The 24699-nt window shown below is 44.3% G+C and overlaps 1 protein-coding gene across 2 annotated transcripts in view; it reads left to right on the top strand.

Moving 5' to 3' along the window:
- The window catches only part of CRY1 (cryptochrome circadian regulator 1), a 44789-nt gene that overhangs the window by 3477 nt on the left and 16613 nt on the right, over nucleotides 1-24699 (top strand). For both annotated transcript variants that reach the window (XM_075275082.1, XM_075275081.1), the window contains exons 2-4: nucleotides 22963-23071; nucleotides 23243-23385; nucleotides 24439-24623. In XM_075275082.1, the coding sequence (XP_075131183.1) occupies nucleotides 22963-23071; nucleotides 23243-23385; nucleotides 24439-24623 (437 nt within the window). The remainder of the gene's footprint in view (nucleotides 1-22962; nucleotides 23072-23242; nucleotides 23386-24438; nucleotides 24624-24699) is intronic.

Below are 24699 nucleotides of genomic sequence, written 5' to 3'. Positions count from 1 at the left end.
GTCTAAAAATGGCGCACAGTGAGCTCCTGGGGTTACATTGGTCTCCATGAAAGTTCTTGTTACCGAAAGTCAACAACCAAGCTTGAGTAGCCCATTCCAAGTGCACCTTTGCAGCGGTCCTAGATCTTACCTGCAGTGATACATTGTAATCTCTTCAGATCTGATGCTTTGCTGCAGTAAATTGTATACAATTGTTGCAAACCTTCACCTGTAACAAGTCTCACATCCAGGTTTTAACCCCAAGACAATTTCCTTTCCCTGCCAGTAGCAGTCGTGTTATTGAAAACCAAATATATCAGAAATTTGCAGATCTACAACCATTTGGCTTTGGTTACTGAGTAGAATACTGATCCTGAAGGACTTGCCCCCTCGTATGCCTATGGCGGGGTTACAGTTCCACATATGGGTGGAGTTTGGGTCCTTGTATTGCCCTGTGTTCTGGCCATGCTTATTAATAGGAGTATATGGCTGGACACGGGGTTAGGAGTAGAGCTTCTTTTTTTGGGGCTGGGTGCACTTGGGAAGTGAATTGTCTGCAGCGTCCATATGTTCATTGCTGCCGACAACAACCCTGCACTGGTTATATTTCCATCATTCAGCCCATGGAGGGGTGAAGGCTGAAGCTGGCAGGAGAGCTAGCACTCATAGCAAGACTCCTCCCACCAGACGAGTGCAGAAATAGGCTTGGACTTTGTCTGACACTTGAATTATAAGACGTCTGGGATGGAGCTGTGTGATACTGAAGCTGCAGATCCTTGTCCATGACGGGGTTAAGAAATCTTTTTTTTTTTTTTAAGCTGCGGGATGCGTTCCTGAGGATGGGGCATGCCTAGGTGACTGCATTGCAGATATCCCCCTGTATAAAGTTGGGGTAGCTGCCACCTTACAATGGAGTTGTCGTCTCCCCGGTATCATTTTAAGCTTCATTTCATAGTCCACCCACATAAACCGAGATATTCCTGACAATTCTGGGAAAACTGCATCATATGGAATACATCACGTACCATAGAGGTAATGGAGGGGACCGGGAGGGGACTTAAGAACACACTTTCCAATATCAAATCAAATAAGCTTTATTGGAACGTCTGAATAGATATTTGGCATTGCCAAAGCTAGTAAAGTGGGGGGGGGAGTTGGAGTCGAGGGGGAGAGTATGGGGGGGGGGGGGGTGATTTGGGGTATAAAGTTCCGTGGAGTCTCATCTTTCTCTTAGTTGGTGACAGCTGTATGGGGGGATGGGGTGAGTGATTTGGGGTATAACAGTCCGTGGACTCAACAGATGGGCATTAAAGGGGCACTGAGGCTAAAGCTGGGCATGCAGGTTGGTGCAATCTGTTCTCTTATTATCAGGCATTACAGTCGGGCATGATATATAGTGTTCTTGAATACTTGTAGGAAATATCTGCCCCCATGGTCACTCTGGTCCGTCCCCATAGGCACACTGGGGTGTCTGCCACTTCTATATAGCATTCTGATGGCCATTCATGGAAGTTGAGTTGAGCCAATATCATAGACACACACACATATATATATATATATATATATATATATATATATATATATATATATATGTGTGTGTGTGTGTTAGATTTTTTATTTTTTTTTACCAATTCTTTTCATTTCTTAAGAATGTGTGTGTGCCTGGAGTTAGTGGCATTTTTTTTGTGCACATTCATGAGCTTTTATTCCTTAGGGTCCATGTGAATCCTAGCTGTATAGTCCATCAGAGATGCTAGCTTGCCCGGCGACCCTTCGCAGACCATTGGACGTAAACAACAGATTATTGGTCATGTGAACGCATTAGATCTCAGGTCATGTCAGTCCCCGGCAGATGTGCGCCCTCCTTGGTTACTCTCAGGTTATGTAATACTCCCTGGATGCTGTAGTAACGCTAACCCCGCGGGATAATAAGGCTGAGGCTTGTATCTCCACGCTCGATACATGTTTGTCTGGTCGGAAATATTTGGCATCTTCAGGTGCAGCCGATTCCTCTCCATCTGTGACCCACCAGTCACTATCCAAATAGTCAAAGCAAGAAATGTTCATTTTTTAAGTCTTGCAATGAGCTGCGGGCTCAACGCGCCCCCACATGGGAACTCTGAGTAACTGATGAATGGCCATGGGTTGCAATTTTGGTCGGGGGTACCAAATTGGAACCAAGTGTTTCCGTGTTAACTCTTCCTTGTAAGACTCAGAGAAGCGGTGCCATTATCGTAGTCCGTCGGCTTCTGGAGTCATCTGATGGAAAGGACCAGACTGCGGAGTAGAGCTCGAACAGTGGGCTGTAAGTAACCTCAAATGACTTGCAAGTCTCCAGTTTCCTTGTGAGAACCATAGTGATGTTACTCAGCCATCCCCAATATGGATGTGATCCTGCTGGGTCACCTCTATAGCCAATCGCTTGGTGTTACAGATACTGCACTAGAGGGTCCTTAGATGGTGACCCCAGAGGTCAATAGGATCAGTGACTCTGTATAGTATCCATAGGTTGTCATGTGTTACTGTATATCCTCAGGCAATGGGCGGTGTTATCTTACAAGTAGGATGCCGGTTATGTTGTTACCGAGCCTAGTTCTGCCCTCTGGATTGGTGGAGGTCTCGGCGAATGTACCCCCTCCTCCCCAATAGCAATATATTCTGTGGTTAGATAGTCCTGGGTTGGAATATGACCAAGTGCCACACGTGTTTGACATTTGTATGTTTCCCCGTGTTGGTGTGGAATTTGTCCAGTTTCTCCCACACTGTGTGTAAAGTGATGCGGCATATGATGGCGCTATACACGTAAGGATAATAATAAGTAGGCAAATTGGGGATTTAAATAGTGAACTCCAGTGCGGTCTGGACCTGTGTGTTGGCTGTTTCTGTACAGCGCCGTGGTATATGTTGGCACTGTGTAGGCGATTGTCTGACTTCCAGATTTGGAGCTGAAGGGGAGGCCAAGTATGGAGCACAAACCGCTGAGCTTACAAGACTGCACGTGCCTTTAAAGGGGGTTGGGGGGCTACGACTATTGATGACTCCTACGAAGGATAGATAATCAATATCAGATTGGTGATGACCCCCATCCATCAACTAATACACAGAGAATGGAGCAGGAAACCAACAGCGCCATTCTGTGTAGTGGCTAAACCGAGTCATTGCAACTTGGCTCCCATTCAAGTGACAGGCTGATCTGTAGTAACGTGGTCTGACCTCTACATGGAGAACGGCGCTGTCTGCTTCCTGCTCCATTCTCCGTGCATGAGAGTTGCTGAGAGCAGGTGATGGATGGGGTGGTACCAGATATTGGTCCCACACCTATATGATCTTGGCATAGGCCATCCATATTTGTAGTCAATGGGTGAAAGGGGTGTCCCACTGTGGGAGCTGTAGAAATGGTTGAGGAAGAGTATCCATCTCTCCAGAGAACAATAGACGCTAGGACAGTCCGAGAGCATGCTGGGAGTTGTAGTTTAGCACCAATTGGAGGTCACTTCACATTAGTTGTTGACTTGCAATCTCATTGTAAATCCTAGTCTTGTTGTGGTGTCCGATGTTGTTGCATATTCACCCCCGGCAGCTGTCTTGGTCATCGGATCCCGCACGGTCTCGGGCGCCATGTTTCATGCATTTATTTCCAGGATACTTTCTGGTGATTGGCTCCATAGGACACATTTATTCATATTATACAGGAACAACATGCAGCCCGGGCTTATCTCGAGAGCCGATGTGATGAATTGTTTTATGGATGAAGCTTTGTGCTCGGCCTTCCATGAATTTCTAATACTAGTTACATGACGCCGCCATCTCCGGGTAATAAGAGACTCCGACAATCGTGTTTACAGTATTTTCCTAATGGATATGGATCTTTCGTAAGCTCTTGGCATTCTCAGCTGCAGTAACCAGGAACAGCCACTACACAATGTATGGCGCTGTGCCTCCTCTTTCTCAAGCAATGCAACCCCTTCAGCTTATTGGTGGGAATCGGTCCTGCTATGGGTATAGAAGAGTCAGCGGTGAGAATTGTCCTGGTCCTGTTGGATTGACAAGTAGGTCCCTATACCCAAACAGGTAGAGAGTTGTTAGTCTAGCCGAGCACAAGCCACTCTGCGGACTCCCCGGCCTTTACGTGGGCTTATCTCTGCGTGCCCTCCTTACCCCCAGGGGTCTATAACCTGGATATTGGCAATAGTAAGCCTTTGATCCCCTGGTTGGATCCTCTGTGGATATCCAGCAACTTTGCAAGATCTTCTAGGATCAAGGGACAATAACCCTTCTTAGGGAGTCGGCACCTTCACAGGCGTATGGAGACTTACAAGCCTTTTTCGCTCCACTGGGGGATTATGGGAAAAATATGCAAATCTGTTTACCTGTTTACATCTTGGAAAACAGATTTGCATATTTTTCCCAAGACCATCTAGTTATTGTACGGGCAATGGTCACCACTTGTATAGCCCACCCATATAGGAGATACGTAGGTGCAGTCCTGTCTATGCGGTACCATGTAAGGAGCCAGCACCAGATACAGCTGCGTGGTGACACATAACAGTGGGCGATGTCTTCATGTCAATGACTCCTCCTCGGATTTCAGGCTGTGACCCATTTTCTCACTGTGAGAAGAATTTGCTTAAAGGGATATGACTGAGAGAAGACGCTCGACGTGAGCGATGCAGAACGACGTCCGTGCCCTGACAGATGCCGCATGGCTGTAAGGATGTAACGTTGCCTTCCAGTATGGCGGCTTACAGGGCGCACTCAGCGCAGAGATGACAGTCTCTAATATATGTCTTGTATTGGCAAGAAGATTGTAAAGAACAATAATGAATTCTTTTTTGGCCTAGCAAAGGGTGGGTTACCCCAAGGTGGGAGTGTCAGGGTGGTCCTGGGGTTGGGCTTAAAACAGTGAATGGAGATTTCAATGTTGGGTATGATGGATACAGCAGAGTCACCAGGAGGTGATGGGACCTTCCTTAAAGGGATCCTTTCATTAAAACTCATTTTTCTTCTGCCTACCACTTCGAAATAGCCTTAAGAAAGGCTATTTGTCTCCTACCTGTAGATGTCTTCTCCGCGCCGCCGTTGGGTAGAAATCCCGGTTGGTATGTAAATGAGTTCTCTCGCAGCACTGGGGGTGTCCCCAATGCTGCGAGAGAACTCTCCAGTGCCGCCTCCAACTTCTTCAGGAATGGGTCTTCTTCCGGCAGTGGCTTCAAACTTCTAGGCCTCGGGCAGCCAACTGCGCATGCTTGCCAGCCACAAGAAAATGACCGCTTACAATACTGTGTAACCGGCCATTTTCTTGTGGCCGGCGGGCATGCAAGTCTGCTTTGCCCGAGGCCTAGAAGTTTGAAGCCAACCCCCAGAAGAAGACCCATACCTGAAGAAGATGGAGGCGACGCTGGAGAGTTCTCTCGCAGCATTGGGGACAACCCCAGTGCTGCGAGAGAACTCTTTTGCATCCCGACGAAAACCGTATTATATATTGAACGGCAACGCGGAGAAGACATCTAAAGGTAGGAGACGAATAGCCTTTCTTAAGGCTATTCCTACGTGTTAGGCAGAAAAACGAATGAGTGTTAATGATGGGATCTCTTTAAAGGAACACTAAATCTAGAAATTTTATAATAGTAAACCTGGATTTTTTTTTTTTTTTTTTGGATGTCTGTCTGGTTTCCGATACCACATCACATGATTAGAACCAGGTACCAGCACTCGACTCTCTCCTCTCTGCATGTGTATGGAGGCAGGCCTCACTATTATAATGATGGAGTCTGCCAGCCCCGTATACACCTAATGCTTCGAAAATGGAGAGGAGGGACTCAGGTGCTGGCTGACCTGGCTCAGAACCAGCCTGGAAACCCAACATCCCACCTATAAGGAACAAAGGTCCATGGATCGCCCCTTTTAAACTTTTTGTTTGTTTTTTGTCCTCCGGCAGTCAGGGCCCCGCAGGGAGGCTCCTGCTCCAGCCAGTTGTCTTACAAGCAGACACAGGACAGTGAGGAGGAGGAATGGGTTACTAGGTTGATCTCCTGAGACAGAAGTTTGCCGCTTAACTAATTAAAGACCACTAAGGAGCATAGTGGAGGAGGGAAGAGCTCCTTTAAGACGCTGTAGATTTTCCTCAACCATAAATATTACATAATAGTGACTAATGGTTAACGCCCTGTATTAGTCACACCGTAATTGTATGTTATGTCAGGTGTATTTCCTTATATGCCTTATAGCTATTATGTTAAAGCTAAGGCGAGCAGCTCTGTAGACGTAGTGGCCCTTTAAATCCATGGGGTACCCGGTCAGATGTGCTGACGTCGTGTGTATAATGTCAATTCGGTGACAGATAACTTACCACAGTAACCTCAGCGAGAAAACATAACTGAGGGAGGTTGCGAAACCATCGCAGGTTTTACGTACAGTATGGAGAATCCATCAGTGGGGAATGAAGAGCGTAACGCCAAGTCCGCAGCCATGGACAATAAGATGATGGTTTTACCAAAATGACTGTGCCCCTATATTACTGGATAGAATGCAGAGGCCAAAAGGACTATTATCCGGCCTCACAGGGACTAATGGAAACCTTCCACAACTCCAAAGTCCCTTTTCCAATGCTTGGTACCGGATTGCGGTCACACGCCTTGAACCGCACTTGTTGAGAAACCGAAGACACTTGATGCACGGCGGCGCACTTCTAATAAAACCCAGAACTCTGTATGTAGACCGTGCGTAGTCGCTGGCCTCTCCAGTGTCACCAGGGCACATAGTGGCCGCCTACTCTACTGTGACGCCAACCTTGACTCCTGATACTGGACTTGGCACCATGTAATGGTTTTCTTGTCTGACGCAGAGATTGGTCGTCCCCAAGGTCCTCTACGTTGTGTAGCTGGAGATGACCTTCCATTTATCCAGAATTTTTATTTTTTTTTTCTTCTGCCAACCTCAATATGAACACCGGTCTACAATACAATAAAAAAAATAAAAAAAATTGGCACTGTATGGAAAATGGTCAATTATCTTCTAAGTCGACATCTTGTGCTGTGCAGGTATGAAATGGTTAATCAGCTTCTGCCCTATGTGATGGACGTGGACTAGCGAAGCGATTGGGGGGAGGGGGGGGGTAAACGAGAAGCAAAATGGCCACCAGAGGGCTACAGAGACCCTTCATTGCTCAGCCTGGATGTGGATGTTCTGTACGGCTGGAGTGATGTGTACATGATGACATTTTCCTTGAATTCTGTGTAGTTTACCTACCAGCAAGGCTTGATCTTTTTGCAATTAGAAGTCACAGGGCAACTTGGAGATCTTTGGTCATGCTGTCCGTAATTGTACGTGGCAAGAACTATGTAGAACCTGCGAGCCACCATACTATTAATAGGAAGAATCCATAATTCCCCCAGTGGAGCGAAAAAGGCTTTTGTAAATCTCTATACGCCTGTGATAATATCCCCAGAGCACAGTAATGGTGACAATATAGTAGCTGTGCTTGCACCGTCACTTGCAGGTTCCTTATGTGCTTTATAGCTACTATCCATGGAAGGATCCCAAAAAAATCATATATATATTCCACAATGGTGCCGTAATATCCTGCCTAAAAGCTTCTCATGTAGTGTAATGCAGTGGGTAGGGATCCCAATAGGGTGCCATTTAAAAATACACGTTGTCACACAAAAAACAAGCCCCGTGTAAAGATGTTTTCATTGAAAAATGAAATATAAAAAAAAACTTGAGTCTTCAGTAGGTGATACCTTTTTTTTTAATGGCTGACTAATAATGATGACAGAATATAACGTTTCAAAGCTCTTTGGCTTCTTCTTCAGATATAACTAAGAACCATTTCTGAAGGCTGCAGATTTATGTACAACAGGACACACAGGGATAGGATTTCAGGAGGGAGGGGGATGAGAAGAAGCTTATTAGTATATACATGTAAACAATTCACAGTTCCCAGGTTCTTATCTTTATGGCTGCCTTAGTTCAGTGATTTCTATAGCATGACATGAACCCATCATGAAGGCTAGCTGGGCATCCAAGTATATATCTCTCCATGTCCTATAGCTTCGGAGATCCGCCATGTTGTTTTGCCCGCTCTGGGGCGATGACTACTTGCAGAACATCTTTAGTCATCGGTCGCAGCTGCAAACGGAGATCATTTTCTGCATCTCAGAGATGGATCCGGTCTCGTGTCTAATAATAGAGGCATGGCGATGTATCCGCTCCGCTGTCTGAGGCTTGGAGACGTCTTGTGACATTTTTGAGACCTTCTTCGTTCTTTTTTAGGATATTGTTATCCTTTCTCGAGTGTTACTTCCCTCATTGAAGAGGCCTTCAGGACACGAGTTACCTCTTCGAGAGGTTCTTCTTTTACGTCGCACTTTTTCTCAAAATCAGACCTGTCTTCCTTTTATATGGCAGCCCTACATTAGTGATGGAGCGTGGACAGGGTCGGACCGTTCGATCTTCAGCGATATAAGACGAGGAGGGGATGAATGCCTTGTGTAATAAGATGGCCAAATTTAACATGATGTGGTCCTGAGAGGCTTTAGCAGACTTCAAGTGTTTGGTGCATTTGCCGCCAATCGGTGAACGCAGAGTCAGAAAATCATCTGCATTAAAGAAAATCCTAAAATCTTGTATCCTTGTAATAGACACCTCCTGTTCTGTAGAGATCACTCCTCAGAAGCCATCCCTTTATTATTACAATAAGTCACGCGCTAGATAGATGACACAGGATTGGCAATTTACAATAGTTGGTCGGAGCTCACCTCCACCCCCCTCTCTCTGCACAATGACCTCCGCAAAGGTCACAGAGCATGCCCACAACACTCTCCCTTATAAGTCAATGGGAGAGATTTATCAAGACTGACGTGGACAGTGGAGGCGCTGACACAAGACCCTGCTCTCTTCTATAGATTATCTTATTTTTCAATATATACCGGTTGTCCTACGTCTTGTATATAGTCATGTGTCCCCCATTTGCCTCGCGTATTGAGCACATTATACGATCGGTGGGGTCTCGCACCCAGGACCTCAGGTGATCAGCTGCGGAGGACCTCGCGTTCCTTGGTCACGTTACAGACGCAGCTCAGTCCCTTTCAAACAAATAGCTGAACTGCAATATGCAATTTATGACATTGTGCCTGGTATTCATAGAAGATACAATGGTCACCTGACCGCTGCAGATCAGTGCGGGGTCCCGGTGTCTGGGGACTAAGGTGTTTATTAGTTTATCCTTAGTATAAGCCCTTAGTATCACATGGATGGCATCACGACTGGCTAATGTGACTACTGGGCTTCAATTGCCGCAACTACCTCATTGTCTACCAGGCACAGTGCCACACATTAGCTAGTGGCTGCTCCTGGTACTGCAGCACCTTGGAGTGAAAGTGATATCGCGTTTAGGTAAATGCCTGTGTCAGTCTTCACTGCAGTTCTGGTATTTCTATTCGTGAGCACCATTTGATTACATGTGACCACGCGTGTTAGTCCCCGAGGCCTCTAAGTGAAGCACAATGGGCGTCTTATCCAGTGCCGGGCCCCCGCTGGCTGACATAATGGGCTTCTATTACCCACCATGCATCTCCGATTCCAGGGATATTGCGGCAGCTACTGGGGGAATGTTGTATTACACCCTGATATTCCAGTGATGTGCACACTCCGGGCTCCTTGGTAGCTGCTTTCCCACATCAGCCTATCCCGGTGTCACCTCCAGCCCGCTTTAGGTGCCGTTATCTACCGGTCTATGAGGTCGGTGCCCGCCATAAGTGGATTATCGGTACATGAGATAACTTTCCACCCAGCACAAGAATGTCTCTGCTGCACAGAGGTCACGTCTGAGCCCAGATTAGCCTCTCGCTGTCCTCTTACAGTGGGGTCGGGGGCCACGAGCAAAATTCAGGCTTCAGTTTAGAGCCGGCGCACACCTAGCATATTGGATACTTATTACATGTTGTAGAGTTTTGCACTTAAAGGGATCCTAACACGTAGGAATAGCCTTAAGAGAGGTTATTCTTCTCCTACCTTTAGATGTCTTCTCTGCGCCGCCGTTCGATAGAAATCCTGGTTTTCTTCTGTATGCAAATGAGTTCTCTCGCAGCACTGGGGGCGGTCCTCGACGCTCAAACAGCATCGGGGGCGTCCCCAATGCTGCGAGAGAACTCTCCATCTTCTTCTTCTGGGACGTCCTCACCCTGCGTCGTCTTCCATCCTGGCCTTCACTCTTCCTCGGGCAGAGCCATCTGCGCATGTCCAGTCCACAAGAAAATGGCCGCTTACACCAACTTCATAAGAGGCCATTTTCTTGTGGCCTGAGCATGCGCAGTCAGCCAGTATGTCCCTTTCAGTGGCCACAGGGGGATTGTAGTCTTCATGGCGGCATGAAGATGTATCCTACAGGGTGTGGTGCTAAATTCTGGGGTGCAGAGTGTATCAGGGATTCATTTATAGCAGGGGTAGGGAACGTACGGTTCTCCAGCTGTTGCAAAACTACAACTCCCAGCATGCATACTGGCTCTGCTGTTCTTGGAACTCCCATGGAAGTGAATGGAGCATGCTGGGAGTTGTAGTTTCACAGCAGCTGGAGAGCCGAAGGTTCCTTACCCCTGATTTATAGGGGTCGCCTGTCTCCTCGCTGATTTTCGTCACTCTTGCACACTCGCTCACATTCTTTTGCGGTCTTGCGCGCATGGTCTCTTGCACTCTTTACACACGCGTGCACGCAATCCTATCCCTTTGCACTTATCCGATGACATCACTGACACCTGCTGACATCACTCCTCCAGTTTCTGGGTATAAACCTGCTCTGGCCTCTTTTCTCCTGCGGTTATGCAAACGCTGCCCCTGCCCCACTTAACCAGATGCTGGCACACGCCCGTCATGCAGAAAAGCCTGATTTGGGTAGGTTTCCTCCCGGTTCGGGGCGTCTCAGCCTTTGGGAACATTATGTCTATGTCTTATCTTCTGCCTACAATAAGAGCGTTACACACCGTCCTCATGTAAGCGGCAAAGTAGGTCAATGTGCAAGAGCGCCCGACTCCCCCTGCTGGTTGCTATGAGCGATGACCTACTTTTTGGAATTGTTATAACATGTCGGCGCGGTTAAAAAGGGAAGACGGCACAATGAAAAGCAGCGAATGTCTTCGGGAGGGTTTTTTTTTTTTCTCTCTCCTCCAAATCTAGGCCTGCTCAAGTTATTTTTGTGCTTCAAAAGTGACTGAAAATAGCCGAGTCCTGTAAAGTCTGTCGGCGCACGGTGAATGCCGCGGCGGGCAAGTGGGGCAAGCGGATTACGGAGGTTTTGTTAGAACATCGATTTTTGTTGGGCGATATTTTTGTAGGGTTTTTTTTATTACTATTTATGGTCTATAGAGATGGAGACTCCTGACCAAAGGGATGAGAGGACGACTCTGTATCTGCAGGTCGTGGGAAGACCGTACGGCTTGTGAGTGGCCAGTGAGACGGCAGCCATCTTAGAATATTTGCTTCTACCGCCCCTCGCAGGAAAAGGTGCAGGAGGAGTGAAAATTACCGAAAAGACCCCGTAGTCCAGTACCCAGTGGTGGGTCACTTCTATCTACTTGGCCCTAGAGAGAGCAGGGCAAATGCCCAAGTGGTCTCTGGTTATCATAGTAACCCATAATAAAGCATTACTCACAAATACTGGTTTATTCCATAGCGCCATCTCCTGGCCGGAGAAGAGTGCTGTCAGTACCTGACTATCTCGGGCTACGTTCACATCTGCATTGGAGTCTATGGTTCACAGTGTGTATAGACAGCTGGAAGTATATACTGTACTCCTCTCATACAAGTGCGGCACTGTATACAGGACAGACTGCTGGGCGTATATACTGTACACCTCTCCCACGTGTATGGCATTGTATATAGGGCAGACTGCTGGGCGTATATACTGTACACCTCTCCCACGTGTATGGCATTGTATATAGGGCAGACTGCTGGGCGTATATACTGTACACCTCACACGTGTATGGCATTGTATATAGGGCAGACTGCTGGGCGTATATACTGTACACCTCTCCCACGTGTATGGCATTGTATATAGGGCAGACTGCTGGGCGTATATACTGTACACCTCACACATGTACAGCACTGTATACAGGACAGACTGCTAGGCGTATATACTGTACACCTCACACGTGTACAGCACTGTATACAGGACAGACTGCTGGGCGTATATACTGTACACCTCTCCCACGTGTGCAGCTCTGTATATAGGGCAGACTGCTGGGCGTATATACTGTACACCTCACACGTGTACAGCACTGTATACAGGACAGACTGCTGGGCGTATATACTGTACACCTCTCCCACGTGTGCGGCTCTGTATATAGGGCAGACTGCTGGGCGTATATACTGTACACCTCACACGTGTACGGCACTGTATATAGGGCAGACAGCTGGGAGTATATACTGTACGGAAATCCAAAATAGAAGTTGATTCCAGCCAGGTTTCGTGGAAAATTGAAAGATTCTTCTTTATTATTTAAAATAACATAACATGTATGACAGCACACATCTTCAACAGGAGCATGGGCGTCAGACTGACGCGTTTCGGATTAGTACCTTTGTCGAAGTCTGATCACTTCCGCTTTGTGTCTCCCCTGATATAGTATCTGAACACACCCCAACACAGGTGATTGACTCAGTATAGCAATCACATTAAATGTTAACACAACAGATGTCAACACAAAGGAGACACCAAGCACATACATAGTTAAAACCAAAAACAAAAACACACAAAATAATCATAATACACATATGTTAAAAACAACACTCTATTACACATAGATCATAATAAACATATCCTCACAAGAAATGCATAGACACAAAATTGCCCAATATAGAAAGACTGAGACATAAAATACAACATATAATATATGCATTTAACAAACATTAACTGACACAATGCTAAAGTTTGAAATATAAATATAAAATGCAAAGTACAATAACACCCAAATGAACTATGACAATCTTTCTACCTGTATACACGCAACGAGTTAACTCCAGTGGAATATCCCCACAGTTGAAAAATGCCCTACTCAAAGATGGCCACTTCCTGAACAGAATATGGGAATGCGCATGTACATAAACAAATCACGTGATCAAACTCCGCTTTTTCTATTGGATGACACGTTCTCATTGATGCTCCTAAGTACGTTCCCGGAGTGAAGATAAACATCACACACCGACATATCCTCTTATACAGAAGTATATCAAGAACCCACTGGACGTTAATGTTCTCTTTATTGATGGATGGAATGGAAATGTCAGATGTCGGACAGATTCAATAACACTGTTAAGGTAAGTGTAAAATATGTGTAAGTTTGACATATAATAAATGTACAGTATGATTGAAAAACAATACAGCCCATTAGAAAATTCTAATGATAAGGCACTTTCGTACAACATGTATTGACAGGTATACTCTACATCTATTTTAAGATATAAAACATTTCACATGGTCTCAAGCTAGATATGCGGTAGATATGGGACTATGAAACAAGATATTTAATAAATGTAGGACACATCGTTCCTGCTATTCATACCCAGAGGGTATCGAGTCTCCAATTTCAGGATCCAATGGACTTCCCTGATTCTCAATAAACGTTCCCAGTTGCCCCCCCTAATGGGGCATTTCACCAACTCGATGCCCCAAAATTGTAACCCAGACATGTCACTATTGTGTTTTTCCTTGAAATGTCTGGAAACACCTGTAGTTTTAAGACTATCTGGATTAGTGATGCTACGAAGATGCTCCGAGACACGTATCTTTAAAGGTCTGATGGTACTCCCTATATATTGCATTCTGCATGTTTGACATTCAATCATATATATAACATATTTGCTGTTACAATCAATATGATCTTTAATTTTATACGATTGGTGTGATCTGATGTTAGAAAAACTCGATATTTTTGAAGTCCATTTACACGTAGAACATCGTGAATGTCCACATCTAAAAGAACCCTCCATACTCAACCATGTATTCTTTGTATTTTTATCACCCTCATTATCTACTAAGAGGCTGGGTGAGATATAATTTCCCAAAGTCTTGCCCCTCCTGGAAATAAAACTACATCCCTTTTTAATTATTTCCCCCAAAATCGAATCCTGGTTCAAAATAGGTATGTTGTTTTTAATAATTCGGGTTATTTAATCATATTCTATACTAAACCTAGTAGAGAAGTATACATCCTTGTTGCTATTTTTCTGTTTTTTATTCTGTGGACCATGAAGCAACTCCTGTCTGCTCCTGCGCATAGCAACATTATATGCTCTGTCTATAGACCACTGCGGATAGTGCCTTTGTTTAAGTCTACTCCTAACAACTAAAGCTTCCTTCTCAAAAGTTTCCTGTGTTGTACAATTTCTTTTAACCCTTAAAAACTCCCCCACCGGCAAAGATTTTTTTGTATGTTTGGGGTGCATACTATGTGCATGCAAAAGTGTATTGCCTGCACTTGGTTTTCTATAATTGCAGACCCGTACCACACCATTGTCACAATCCCCCATCAACGTCACGTCCAAAAAATTAATACTTTGTTTTCCTATGTCAAAAGTAAACTTTAAATTGTAAGAGTTGTTATTTATGTAATCTATAAATTTCTGTATGTCTTCAACATGTCCCGTCCAAATTAACAAGGCGTCGTCAATATAACGACCATACCAATATATTTGGTTTTGAAAAGGGTTACTGATGTCGTATAAATGTTTCTCCTCCCACCAGGCCATAACTATGTTGGCCAGGGAGGGGGAGAAACATGCGCCCATGGGCGCCCCTCTTATCTGCAAATAAAATTTTCCCAGAAACATAAAATAATTGTGATGTAATAAAAATTCTATAATCTGGATAATATATTCATTGAATTCTGGATCATAAGCATGTGATTGCTATACTGAGTCAATCACCTGTGTTGGGGTGTGTTCAGATACTATATCAGGGGAGACACAAAGCGGAAGTGATCAGACTTCGACAAAGGTACTAATCCGAAACGCGTCAGTCTGACGCCCATGCTCCTGTTGAAGATGTGTGCTGTCATACATGTTATGTTATTTTAAATAATAAAGAAGAATCTTTCAATTTTCCACGAAACCTGGCTGGAATCAACTTCTATTTTGGATTTCCTCATTGTCAAGCTCCGAGCCGAGGGAGTGTATTCCGAGCTGAGCTTCTGAATTGGGTGGAAAAAAACTACATGTTGGAGATTGATTTGATGCTGCAAGTTGGCTGAGTATAAATTCCGTTTCCCCCATTTCCTCTATGCATGTATTTTGTCGGTTTACTCGTGCCACATGTCATTGCAGTTTTTCTCCTGGATCGTTTTTATATATTGTCGATCCTAGTAAAAAATCCTTGATTCTTCTTCTATTTGGATATGAACAGCATACCTTATTGATATTATACAGGAACATTTTTTGATATCAAGTAATTTTTTAATAATTTTTCTATTATGGAAACCATAAACACAGATAACGATCAAGAAGTCTCTCGCAAGAAAAGACTACAAGAGGTCTTTTTTGATAGTACTGAGACAATTGATAATGACACAGATGCAAACTGTGATTCTATTATGTCCAAGCTACGCAAATTACTGACACTTGAAACTAAAACATGGTGGGATCATAAGACTCTCAGTATGTATTTAGAGAGAAACATGATCCCACGTGGATTGAGATTGCAGAAGTTCCCTACCTATATCTACAATGATGATTTTAAGACTCAATGGGAGAAAATCTTAACGGACTGTTCTCATCAGTTGATGAGATTAATTATAAAAAATGAGGAAACAAAACTCCTGTCCCTAAAAAGTGATATCAACAAAACTAAAGAGGAATTAACCAAATTCACCTTTTCTCAACAACAGAATACTATGTATGATAAAATTAAGGAACAGATTAACAAATTAGAGGAAAACATAGCGGATATAAAAAAGAAGAAATTCCAACGGGATAAGTCTGATTATGACAATGAAACAGTCTACAAATGGCAAATGGAAGTTACATCAACTCCCAAATCCATATTAAAGAGAAAGAATAAATATAAAACACGGGACAGTTTCAAAAGAAGAGTTTCTTTCAGTTCTGTTGAGAGAGAGTCGGAAGGATCCGATACAGGGTCCGTTCGGTCACAAGAGAGTTTTTTAGGGGGAATGAATTCAAAAAGTCCCTATCACGGAAGAAAACCCATAGGGCAGGAAGAAAACATAAAAAGACAAACAAGACATCAAACACGGAAAAACCAAACCTAATAGGGGAGTATTCTAGGATAGATAGTTTGCAAATAATTTGTGATGTGGATACTGTTCTTCCTAACATAAGCAATGAAAGTGATTTTCCCAGTGTTTTAAATCTCTCGTCCTTCACTTTCTCTGACACATGTTTACAATTATTATCGAGAGGCTTGAATTTTGTTCCTGTGGAACATTTTGACATATTTGAAACATTATTAGATGTGAACAAATTTATTCGCCTACTCACAATCAGAAGGCATTTTTTTGATAAACATGGGTCAGAGAGGGACACAACAATAACTGATGATTTTTCTGTGGTCAATGAGTTTGATAAATTATTGTTCAATGAACAGTGTTGCCTTTTGAATCTCAAAAGTTTGGGGAGTAATGATAGGAGTGATTTGTGTGCACCTAATTATAAGGTTGATGTAAAAAATCCGTATTTTTATCCTACAAACTCCAGATGTCCGGCACTAGACATGTTTCAAAATGCCATAGAAAGGGATCTTATGAGACTTTATGATGTACAGAGAACCAAACCTAGGATTGATAATTTGGGTATGGATGAGAGATTGATTCTAAAAGAATTACAGGACAATGATAAAATTACTGTCAAAATGTCAGACAAAGGAGGACGGGTAGTGATCCTCAATAGGAACGATTATGTTCAGTCAGCATACACTATACTGAATGATACTGAAACATATCGTGTTCTTAGTGAGGATCCCACCAGGATTTTTTCTCAGAAGGTCAGGTCTCTTTTGGAGGAGGGTCTGAATCAGGGTTTTCTTACTGAGAGAGAAATGGAATATTTGTGTGTAGAACATCCGGTAGTTCCCATTTTTCATGGGCTACCGAAAGTGCATAAAGGTGGGGTCCCCCCTCCGCTGAGACCCATCATTTCAGGTATTGGCTCTGTCACCGAGCGTTTATGTGGCTGGGTTGATCAATTACTTCAGCCTTTGGTTAAATTAACACCAAGTTATATTAAGGATACTAAAGAAATTTTAAAAGTATTTGATGGGTTTCAGTGGAGGGGGGATTTCACCTGGGTCAGCTGCGACGTAGCAGCCCTTTACTCCTCTATACCACACGATATTGCCATTGCTGCACTTTCACATTTTTTGTATGTCCACACAGGTTATGATCCAGAATTCAATGAATATATTATCCAGATTATAGAATTTTTATTACATCACAATTATTTTATGTTTCTGGGAAAATTTTATTTGCAGATAAGAGGGGCGCCCATGGGCGCATGTTTCTCCCCCTCCCTGGCCAACATAGTTATGGCCTGGTGGGAGGAGAAACATTTATACGACATCAGTAACCCTTTTCAAAACCAAATATATTGGTATGGTCGTTATATTGACGACGCCTTGTTAATTTGGACGGGACATGTTGAAGACATACAGAAATTTATAGATTACATAAATAACAACTCTTACAATTTAAAGTTTACTTTTGACATAGGAAAACAAAGTATTAATTTTTTGGACGTGACGTTGATGGGGGATTGTGACAATGGTGTGGTACGGGTCTGCAATTATAGAAAACCAAGTGCAGGCAATACACTTTTGCATGCACATAGTATGCACCCCAAACATACAAAAAAATCTTTGCCGGTGGGGGAGTTTTTAAGGGTTAAAAGAAATTGTACAACACAGGAAACTTTTGAGAAGGAAGCTTTAGTTGTTAGGAGTAGACTTAAACAAAGGCACTATCCGCAGTGGTCTATAGACAGAGCATATAATGTTGCTATGCGCAGGAGCAGACAGGAGTTGCTTCATGGTCCACAGAATAAAAAACAGAAAAATAGCAACAAGGATGTATACTTCTCTACTAGGTTTAGTATAGAATATGATTAAATAACCCGAATTATTAAAAACAACATACCTATTTTGAACCAGGATTCGATTTTGGGGGAAATAATTAAAAAGGGATGTAGTTTTATTTCCAGGAGGGGCAAGACTTTGGGAAATTATATCTCACCCAGCCTCTTAGTAGATAATGAGGGTGATAAAAATACAAAGAATACATGGTTGAGTATGGAGGGTTCTTTTAGATGTGGACATTCACGATGTTCTACGTGTAAATGGACTTCAAAAATATCGAGTTTTTCTAACATCAGATCACACCAATCGTATAAAATTAAAGATCATATTGATTGTAACAGCAAATATGTTATATATATGATTGAATGTCAAACATGCAGAATGCAATATATAGGGAGTACCATCAGACCTTTAAAGATACGTGTCTCGGAGCATCTTCGTAGCATCACTAATCCAGATAGTCTTAAAACTACAGGTGTTTCCAGACATTTCAAGGAAAAACACAATAGTGACATGTCTGGGTTACAATTTTGGGGCATCGAGTTGGTGAAATGCCCCATTAGGGGGGGCAACTGGGAACGTTTATTGAGAATCAGGGAAGTCCATTGGATCCTGAAATTGGAGACTCGATACCCTCTGGGTATGAATAGCAGGAACGATGTGTCCTACATTTATTAAATATCTTGTTTCATAGTCCCATATCTACCGCATATCTAGCTTGAGACCATGTGAAATGTTTTATATCTTAAAATAGATGTAGAGTATACCTGTCAATACATGTTGTACGAAAGTGCCTTATCATTAGAATTTTCTAATGGGCTGTATTGTTTTTCAATCATACTGTACATTTATTATATGTCAAACTTACACATATTTTACACTTACCTTAACAGTGTTATTGAATCTGTCCGACATCTGACATTTCCATTCCATCCATCAATAAAGAGAACATTAACGTCCAGTGGGTTCTTGATATACTTCTGTATAAGAGGATATGTCGGTGTGTGATGTTTATCTTCACTCCGGGAACGTACTTAGGAGCATCAATGAGAACGTGTCATCCAATAGAAAAAGCGGAGTTTGATCACGTGATTTGTTTATGTACATGCGCATTCCCATATTCTGTTCAGGAAGTGGCCATCTTTGAGTAGGGCATTTTTCAACTGTGGGGATATTCCACTGGAGTTAACTCGTTGCGTGTATACAGGTAGAAAGATTGTCATAGTTCATTTGGGTGTTATTGTACTTTGCATTTTATATTTATATTTCAAACTTTAGCATTGTGTCAGTTAATGTTTGTTAAATGCATATATTATATGTTGTATTTTATGTCTCAGTCTTTCTATATTGGGCAATTTTGTGTCTATGCATTTCTTGTGAGGATATGTTTATTATGATCTATGTGTAATAGAGTGTTGTTTTTAACATATGTGTATTATGATTATTTTGTGTGTTTTTGTTTTTGGTTTTAACTATGTATGTGCTTGGTGTCTCCTTTGTGTTGACATCTGTTGTGTTAACATTTAATGTGATTGCTATACTGAGTCAATCACCTGTGTTGGGGTGTGTTCAGATACTATATCAGGGGAGACACAAAGCGGAAGTGATCAGACTTCGACAAAGGTACTAATCCGAAACGCGTCAGTCTGACGCCCATGCTCCTGTTGAAGATGTGTGCTGTCATACATGTTATGTTATTTTAAATAATAAAGAAGAATCTTTCAATTTTCCACGAAACCTGGCTGGAATCAACTTCTATTTTGGATTTCCTCATTGTCAAGCTCCGAGCCGAGGGAGTGTATTCCGAGCTGAGCTTCTGAATTGGGTGGAAAAAAACTACATGTTGGAGATTGATTTGATGCTGCAAGTTGGCTGAGTATAAATTCCGTTTCCCCCATTTCCTCTATGCATGTATATACTGTACACCTCTCCCACGTGTGCGGCTCTGTATATAGGGCAGACTGCTGGGCGTATATACTGTACACCTCACACGTGTACAGCACTGTATACAGGACAGACTGCTGGGCGTATATACTGTACACCTCTCCCACGTGTGCGGCTCTGTATATAGGGCAGACTGCTGGGCATATATACTGTACACCTCACACGTGTACAGCACTGTATACAGGACAGACTGCTGGGCGTATATACTGTACACCTCACACGTGTACGGCACTGTATATAGGGCAGACAGCTGGGAGTATATACTGTACACCCCTCCCACGTGTGCGGCACTGTATATAGGACAGGTTTTCTCCCATGACGTAGTTGCCCCAGTTACTGTCTGTCCTGGCATAGGGCGGGCATGTCTCCCTGTAAGCCAGCAGATGTGTAACTTGTATGACTGCCATAGACGCGTCACCGGGCACATCGGGTGCTTTACAGAACGTCCGCTGCCTTTTCATGAGGGATTTGTGTTCTTTGCCAGTCTCCGTTATGTAAACCTACTGGCACAATGGGCACAATACTCCAGAAACTGTGTCAGGACATTTGTAACATCCAGAGCATAAGAGACGCGGCAGCCGAGGACGGTGACTGGCGCCCCCTGCTGCCTTGTTAGGAAAGATACATGGATGCCATCGGCTTCTTTAAAGAGGGTTGTAGGCTAAAAAATTTTTGATGTGTCCTAAGTAACAGTGAGGCAGCTCCAGCACTACTCGGAGTCAAGGGAATGAGCCCCTCTGCAGTACCCTGGTCTGGCCACTACACTGAGAACGGCGCTGTCTCCTTCCTGTCCCATTGTCTGTGCATTAGCTTCTGAGAACATTCGTGAGCATTTTGGTACCCCCGCCAATCCTTAGGTCAACAGTATTTTTAGCTCAGAGATCCCATTGAACACTATGTTGGTAGTAGACACGGCCCATGGATAATGGTGGTGCCATAAAGTGTATGGCTAATGCTGCAAGCTATCCCATCTCCATAGAACCTGCTGATCAGTGGGGGTCCAACCGCTCGGCACCCACTTCCCCAACCCCTGATTTGGAGGGGGGACTTGGATGGAGTGGTGGTTGGAAGCGTTCAAACCAAAGTCTTCCCCCCCATTCTTCTGATCACTTGGGGTCTGTGCTTTCGGACCCCTGCTGATCAGCAAGTGATCCTATGGAGGCCAAACACTCCGGGGAAGCTTCATATTTATTTTTTCAGTTTTTACTATTTTTGGATTTTTTGTTTTTTACCCATTTCTACCTTTTTACCAGACATAAAAGCGCCTCATGTGACTCTTGTGATTTTTGACCCTCTGCAGTGGCGGTGTGAATACAGCCATAAGAACCAGTGTTAGATGGCCAGGGTCGGATATAGGATGCACTGACTTTCTGACTCCTTACAGCGATGGTCTTGAGAACTGGATGAGCTCGGGATCGGACACAATCCCATCATAGACATGTGTCTTATCTGTATTTGTCCCTCTGTCAGCCATGGGCAGTGCAGGATCCCTAATATGACTCCGTCCTGGGCTTAGTCCGTCCTGTCCCCTCCAGAATTAGGAGGAGATTAGTTACGGGTTTGGAAAGTGAAGCGTTCTAGGTCACAGGGGAACGGCACGTAACTTCTCAAGCCGAGACAATCCCGTCTATTCTTAATCGTCCGTGGCGGTTTTCCCTTGTCCTAGAATTAGCCTCTAAGGGCCGTCCAGCGACGTCTAATCCTCCCGGCCGTCTGTGCCGGCTATCTATAGACATTCAGGTGATCCAGGTCAGAAGCCAGGGGGGGCGGGGGTGGGGCGGGTGTCGCGTTTTGGGTACGCTATAGCCAGATACCTGGGAGACAGTGCAATCCGCTGCTAGACCCCCGCTATCTACTATGGGGGCTAAGGCATGTGGACACTCAATATGCCCGATCCTTCTTAAATCCTTACTCTTAAGTGTAGGTCTGGTTTATAGGGGTATATTGTATACAGTCACTGTTTTTTACCTCTGTCCTGCAAAGTGACTTCTTGGAGACTATCCACACAGCGGACGCGGCGTCTAATCCACGTATCAGACGGACTATTCCAGCGTCCTATTAATCAGCTGTACGCTCGGCGGAGCAGATGTCGATCCCACAGACTCTGCACTAAATGGGTTTGTAGGTCAGACGGTCTGTCCGTGCCCGTAGTTTGGATCATTCCGTCTGAACCCAATAACCTTGTGACCGCTTTAGTTATTCTGCCTCGTACGGTGTCTTGGAATGTCCGACCACATGAAGGGGGAGAGACTTGTGGACACTTCAAGGATACAGAACGGGCGAGAGCTTTGTGCTGCCAACTTGTTTAGTGGATGTCATTGCAAGTATTCGCTTTGTGTGGGTGCAATACCAGGCACAGCCACTATACAATGTACGGCGCTGTCCTTGGCGAGTACTGAAGTGACCGCAGTACTCGGGGGAGGAGCATTTTATCTGCTCTCAGCCAATCAGCATTGGCTGCTGACTCCTCCCACATGTCATTTTCGGCACATTTAGCCCTCTCTTAGCTGTATACGAGTGTTTCCTCCAGTTTCACCCTTCGTTACCCTGTGTACCGTACAGTGCGTGTTGACACTTGACGTCACGTATTTGTACAGTTTTCAGTGTTCGCCGCACTCTGTGTACGGGAAGGTTCTGCGCTCGCCGGTGTTTGTTCCTCGCTGACGTATTCGGTGTCCCCAGACATCTGTTACCAAGGAGATTTATTAATCGCTGTGACAAAAATGCAGAATCGGGAGCGATGACATTCAATGAACCAGATCCGAAAGGGAATATTGTGATGTAGCAGAGCTTACTGCGCCGTGGTCATCTGCGTCCATGATATAAGGGGAATGGGGTGGCCTCTAACCCAAATATACAGCATATAGTGTCCCAAATTGTCCTGACCCCGTACGCTGGTGACTTTGCGCGTTTTGCAGATCTCCTTCTTAAGTTTCTTGTGTTTTTCTCATTGATTTCCTCAGGTTCCTGCTCCAGTGTCTTGAAGACCTCGACGCTAATCTCCGTAAATTAAACTCCCGATTGTTTGTGATCCGCGGACAGCCGGCTGATGTCTTTCCTCGCCTCTTCAAAGTACGTGTTTTATTTTCCCCCCGTCGTATTCATTAAGTTGTTTACCGCCGTCTTCCGGTGTTTTCCATTACCGTATGTGTGAGGCTGATTCTCTCTTGGAGATCTAGGACACGTTGCCGTCTTTCATTGTGTCTGTTGTGTTACATGTTTGTTTTTTATGCGCTTTTCCAGGAATGGAAGATCAGCAAACTGTCTATCGAGTACGACTCCGAACCATTCGGGAAAGAGAGGGATGCCGCCATCAAGAAACTGGCCAGCGAGGCCGGCGTGGAGGTCATTGTACGCATTTCACACACGCTGTACGATCTGGAGAAGTAAGTGGCTGTAGACAGTCTTATGGTTCTTGGTCACAATTTATTACTTGCTGGAATCTTGTCATTTTTTAGTGCCGTTGGACCAGCCATTTCAAAAAACTTAAAGGGATCCTGTCATTAAAATGCAAATTGTTTTTCTAACACGTATCAATAGCCTTAAGAAAGGCTATTCTTCTCCTACCTTTAGATGTTTTCCCTGCGCCGCCGTTCGGTGGAAATCCGGGTTTTCTTCGGTATGCAAATGAGTTCTCTCGCAGCACTGGGGGTGGGCCCAATGCTGCGAGAGAACTCTCAAGCGCCGCCTCTCTGTGCATCTTCTTCTGCTGCTGGGTTCAAACTTCTACGCATGCGCAGTCGGCTCTGCCATCAGGGCTTTTTTTTTTTTTTTTTTTTTATTGGTCGCTGCATGGGTAAGTAAGCAGCTACAATAAAATTGCCACGAGCATGTGCAGTCGGCTCTGCCCAAGGTCCAATGGCAGAGCCGACTCCGCATACGTAGAAGTTTGAACCCAGCGCCAGAAGAAGACGCGGGGAGAGGCCATTCCAGATGAAGATAGGTGTTGCTGGAGAGTTCTCTCGCAGCATTGGGGATGCCCCCTGTGCTGTTTGAGTGCTGGGTACCGCCCCCAGTGCTGCGAGAGAACTCATTTGCCTACGGAAGAAAACCAGGATTTCTACCGAACGGTGGCGCGTGGAAGACTTCTAAAAGTAGGTGAAGAATATTCTTTCTTTAGGCTATTCCTACGTGTTAGTAAGAAAAAAAATAGCATTTTAATGTTAGACTCCCTTTAACAGGAAGTGCGGCCATTTTGGTTGTCACCTTTTACATGTTCTTCTCAGAAGTGGTTGCTCAGACAAGCGACCGTATACCAAGAAGCTAAACGAAAGGGGATAACCAACATTGCTGAACTTCCTGTCGTCATACCAAAATCCATATCCAAGCTCAAGTCCTTGTCCCTCTTCAGGATCCCTCGGATTTTACTGTCGCCTTTCAAGCAATCCGATTGGCTGCTAGAAGAATCTCCTCTTACGTTTCTCGTTCCTATTTTCTAGGATAATCGAGCTGAATGGTGGGCAGCCGCCATTAACCTACAAAAGATTCCAGACGCTGATCAGCAAAATGGAGCCACTGGAGACCCCGGTGGAGACCATCACATCTGAGGTCATGGAGAAGTGCACGACCCCGGTGTCCGACGACCACGACGAGAAATACGGGGTTCCTTCTCTGGAAGAGCTAGGTATATGATCGTATACTTATTGGTGACCCGTTGATCTTATAGGTAGTCAGGTTCTTGGGCTGACATAGTGAGTGTG

This window comes from Leptodactylus fuscus, chromosome 5 (genome assembly GCF_031893055.1).
Source record: "Leptodactylus fuscus isolate aLepFus1 chromosome 5, aLepFus1.hap2, whole genome shotgun sequence".
NCBI lineage: Eukaryota > Metazoa > Chordata > Amphibia > Anura > Leptodactylidae > Leptodactylus > Leptodactylus fuscus.
The sequence above is the reverse complement of the archived record's forward strand: the minus strand, read 5'-3'. Positions and strand labels throughout refer to the sequence as shown.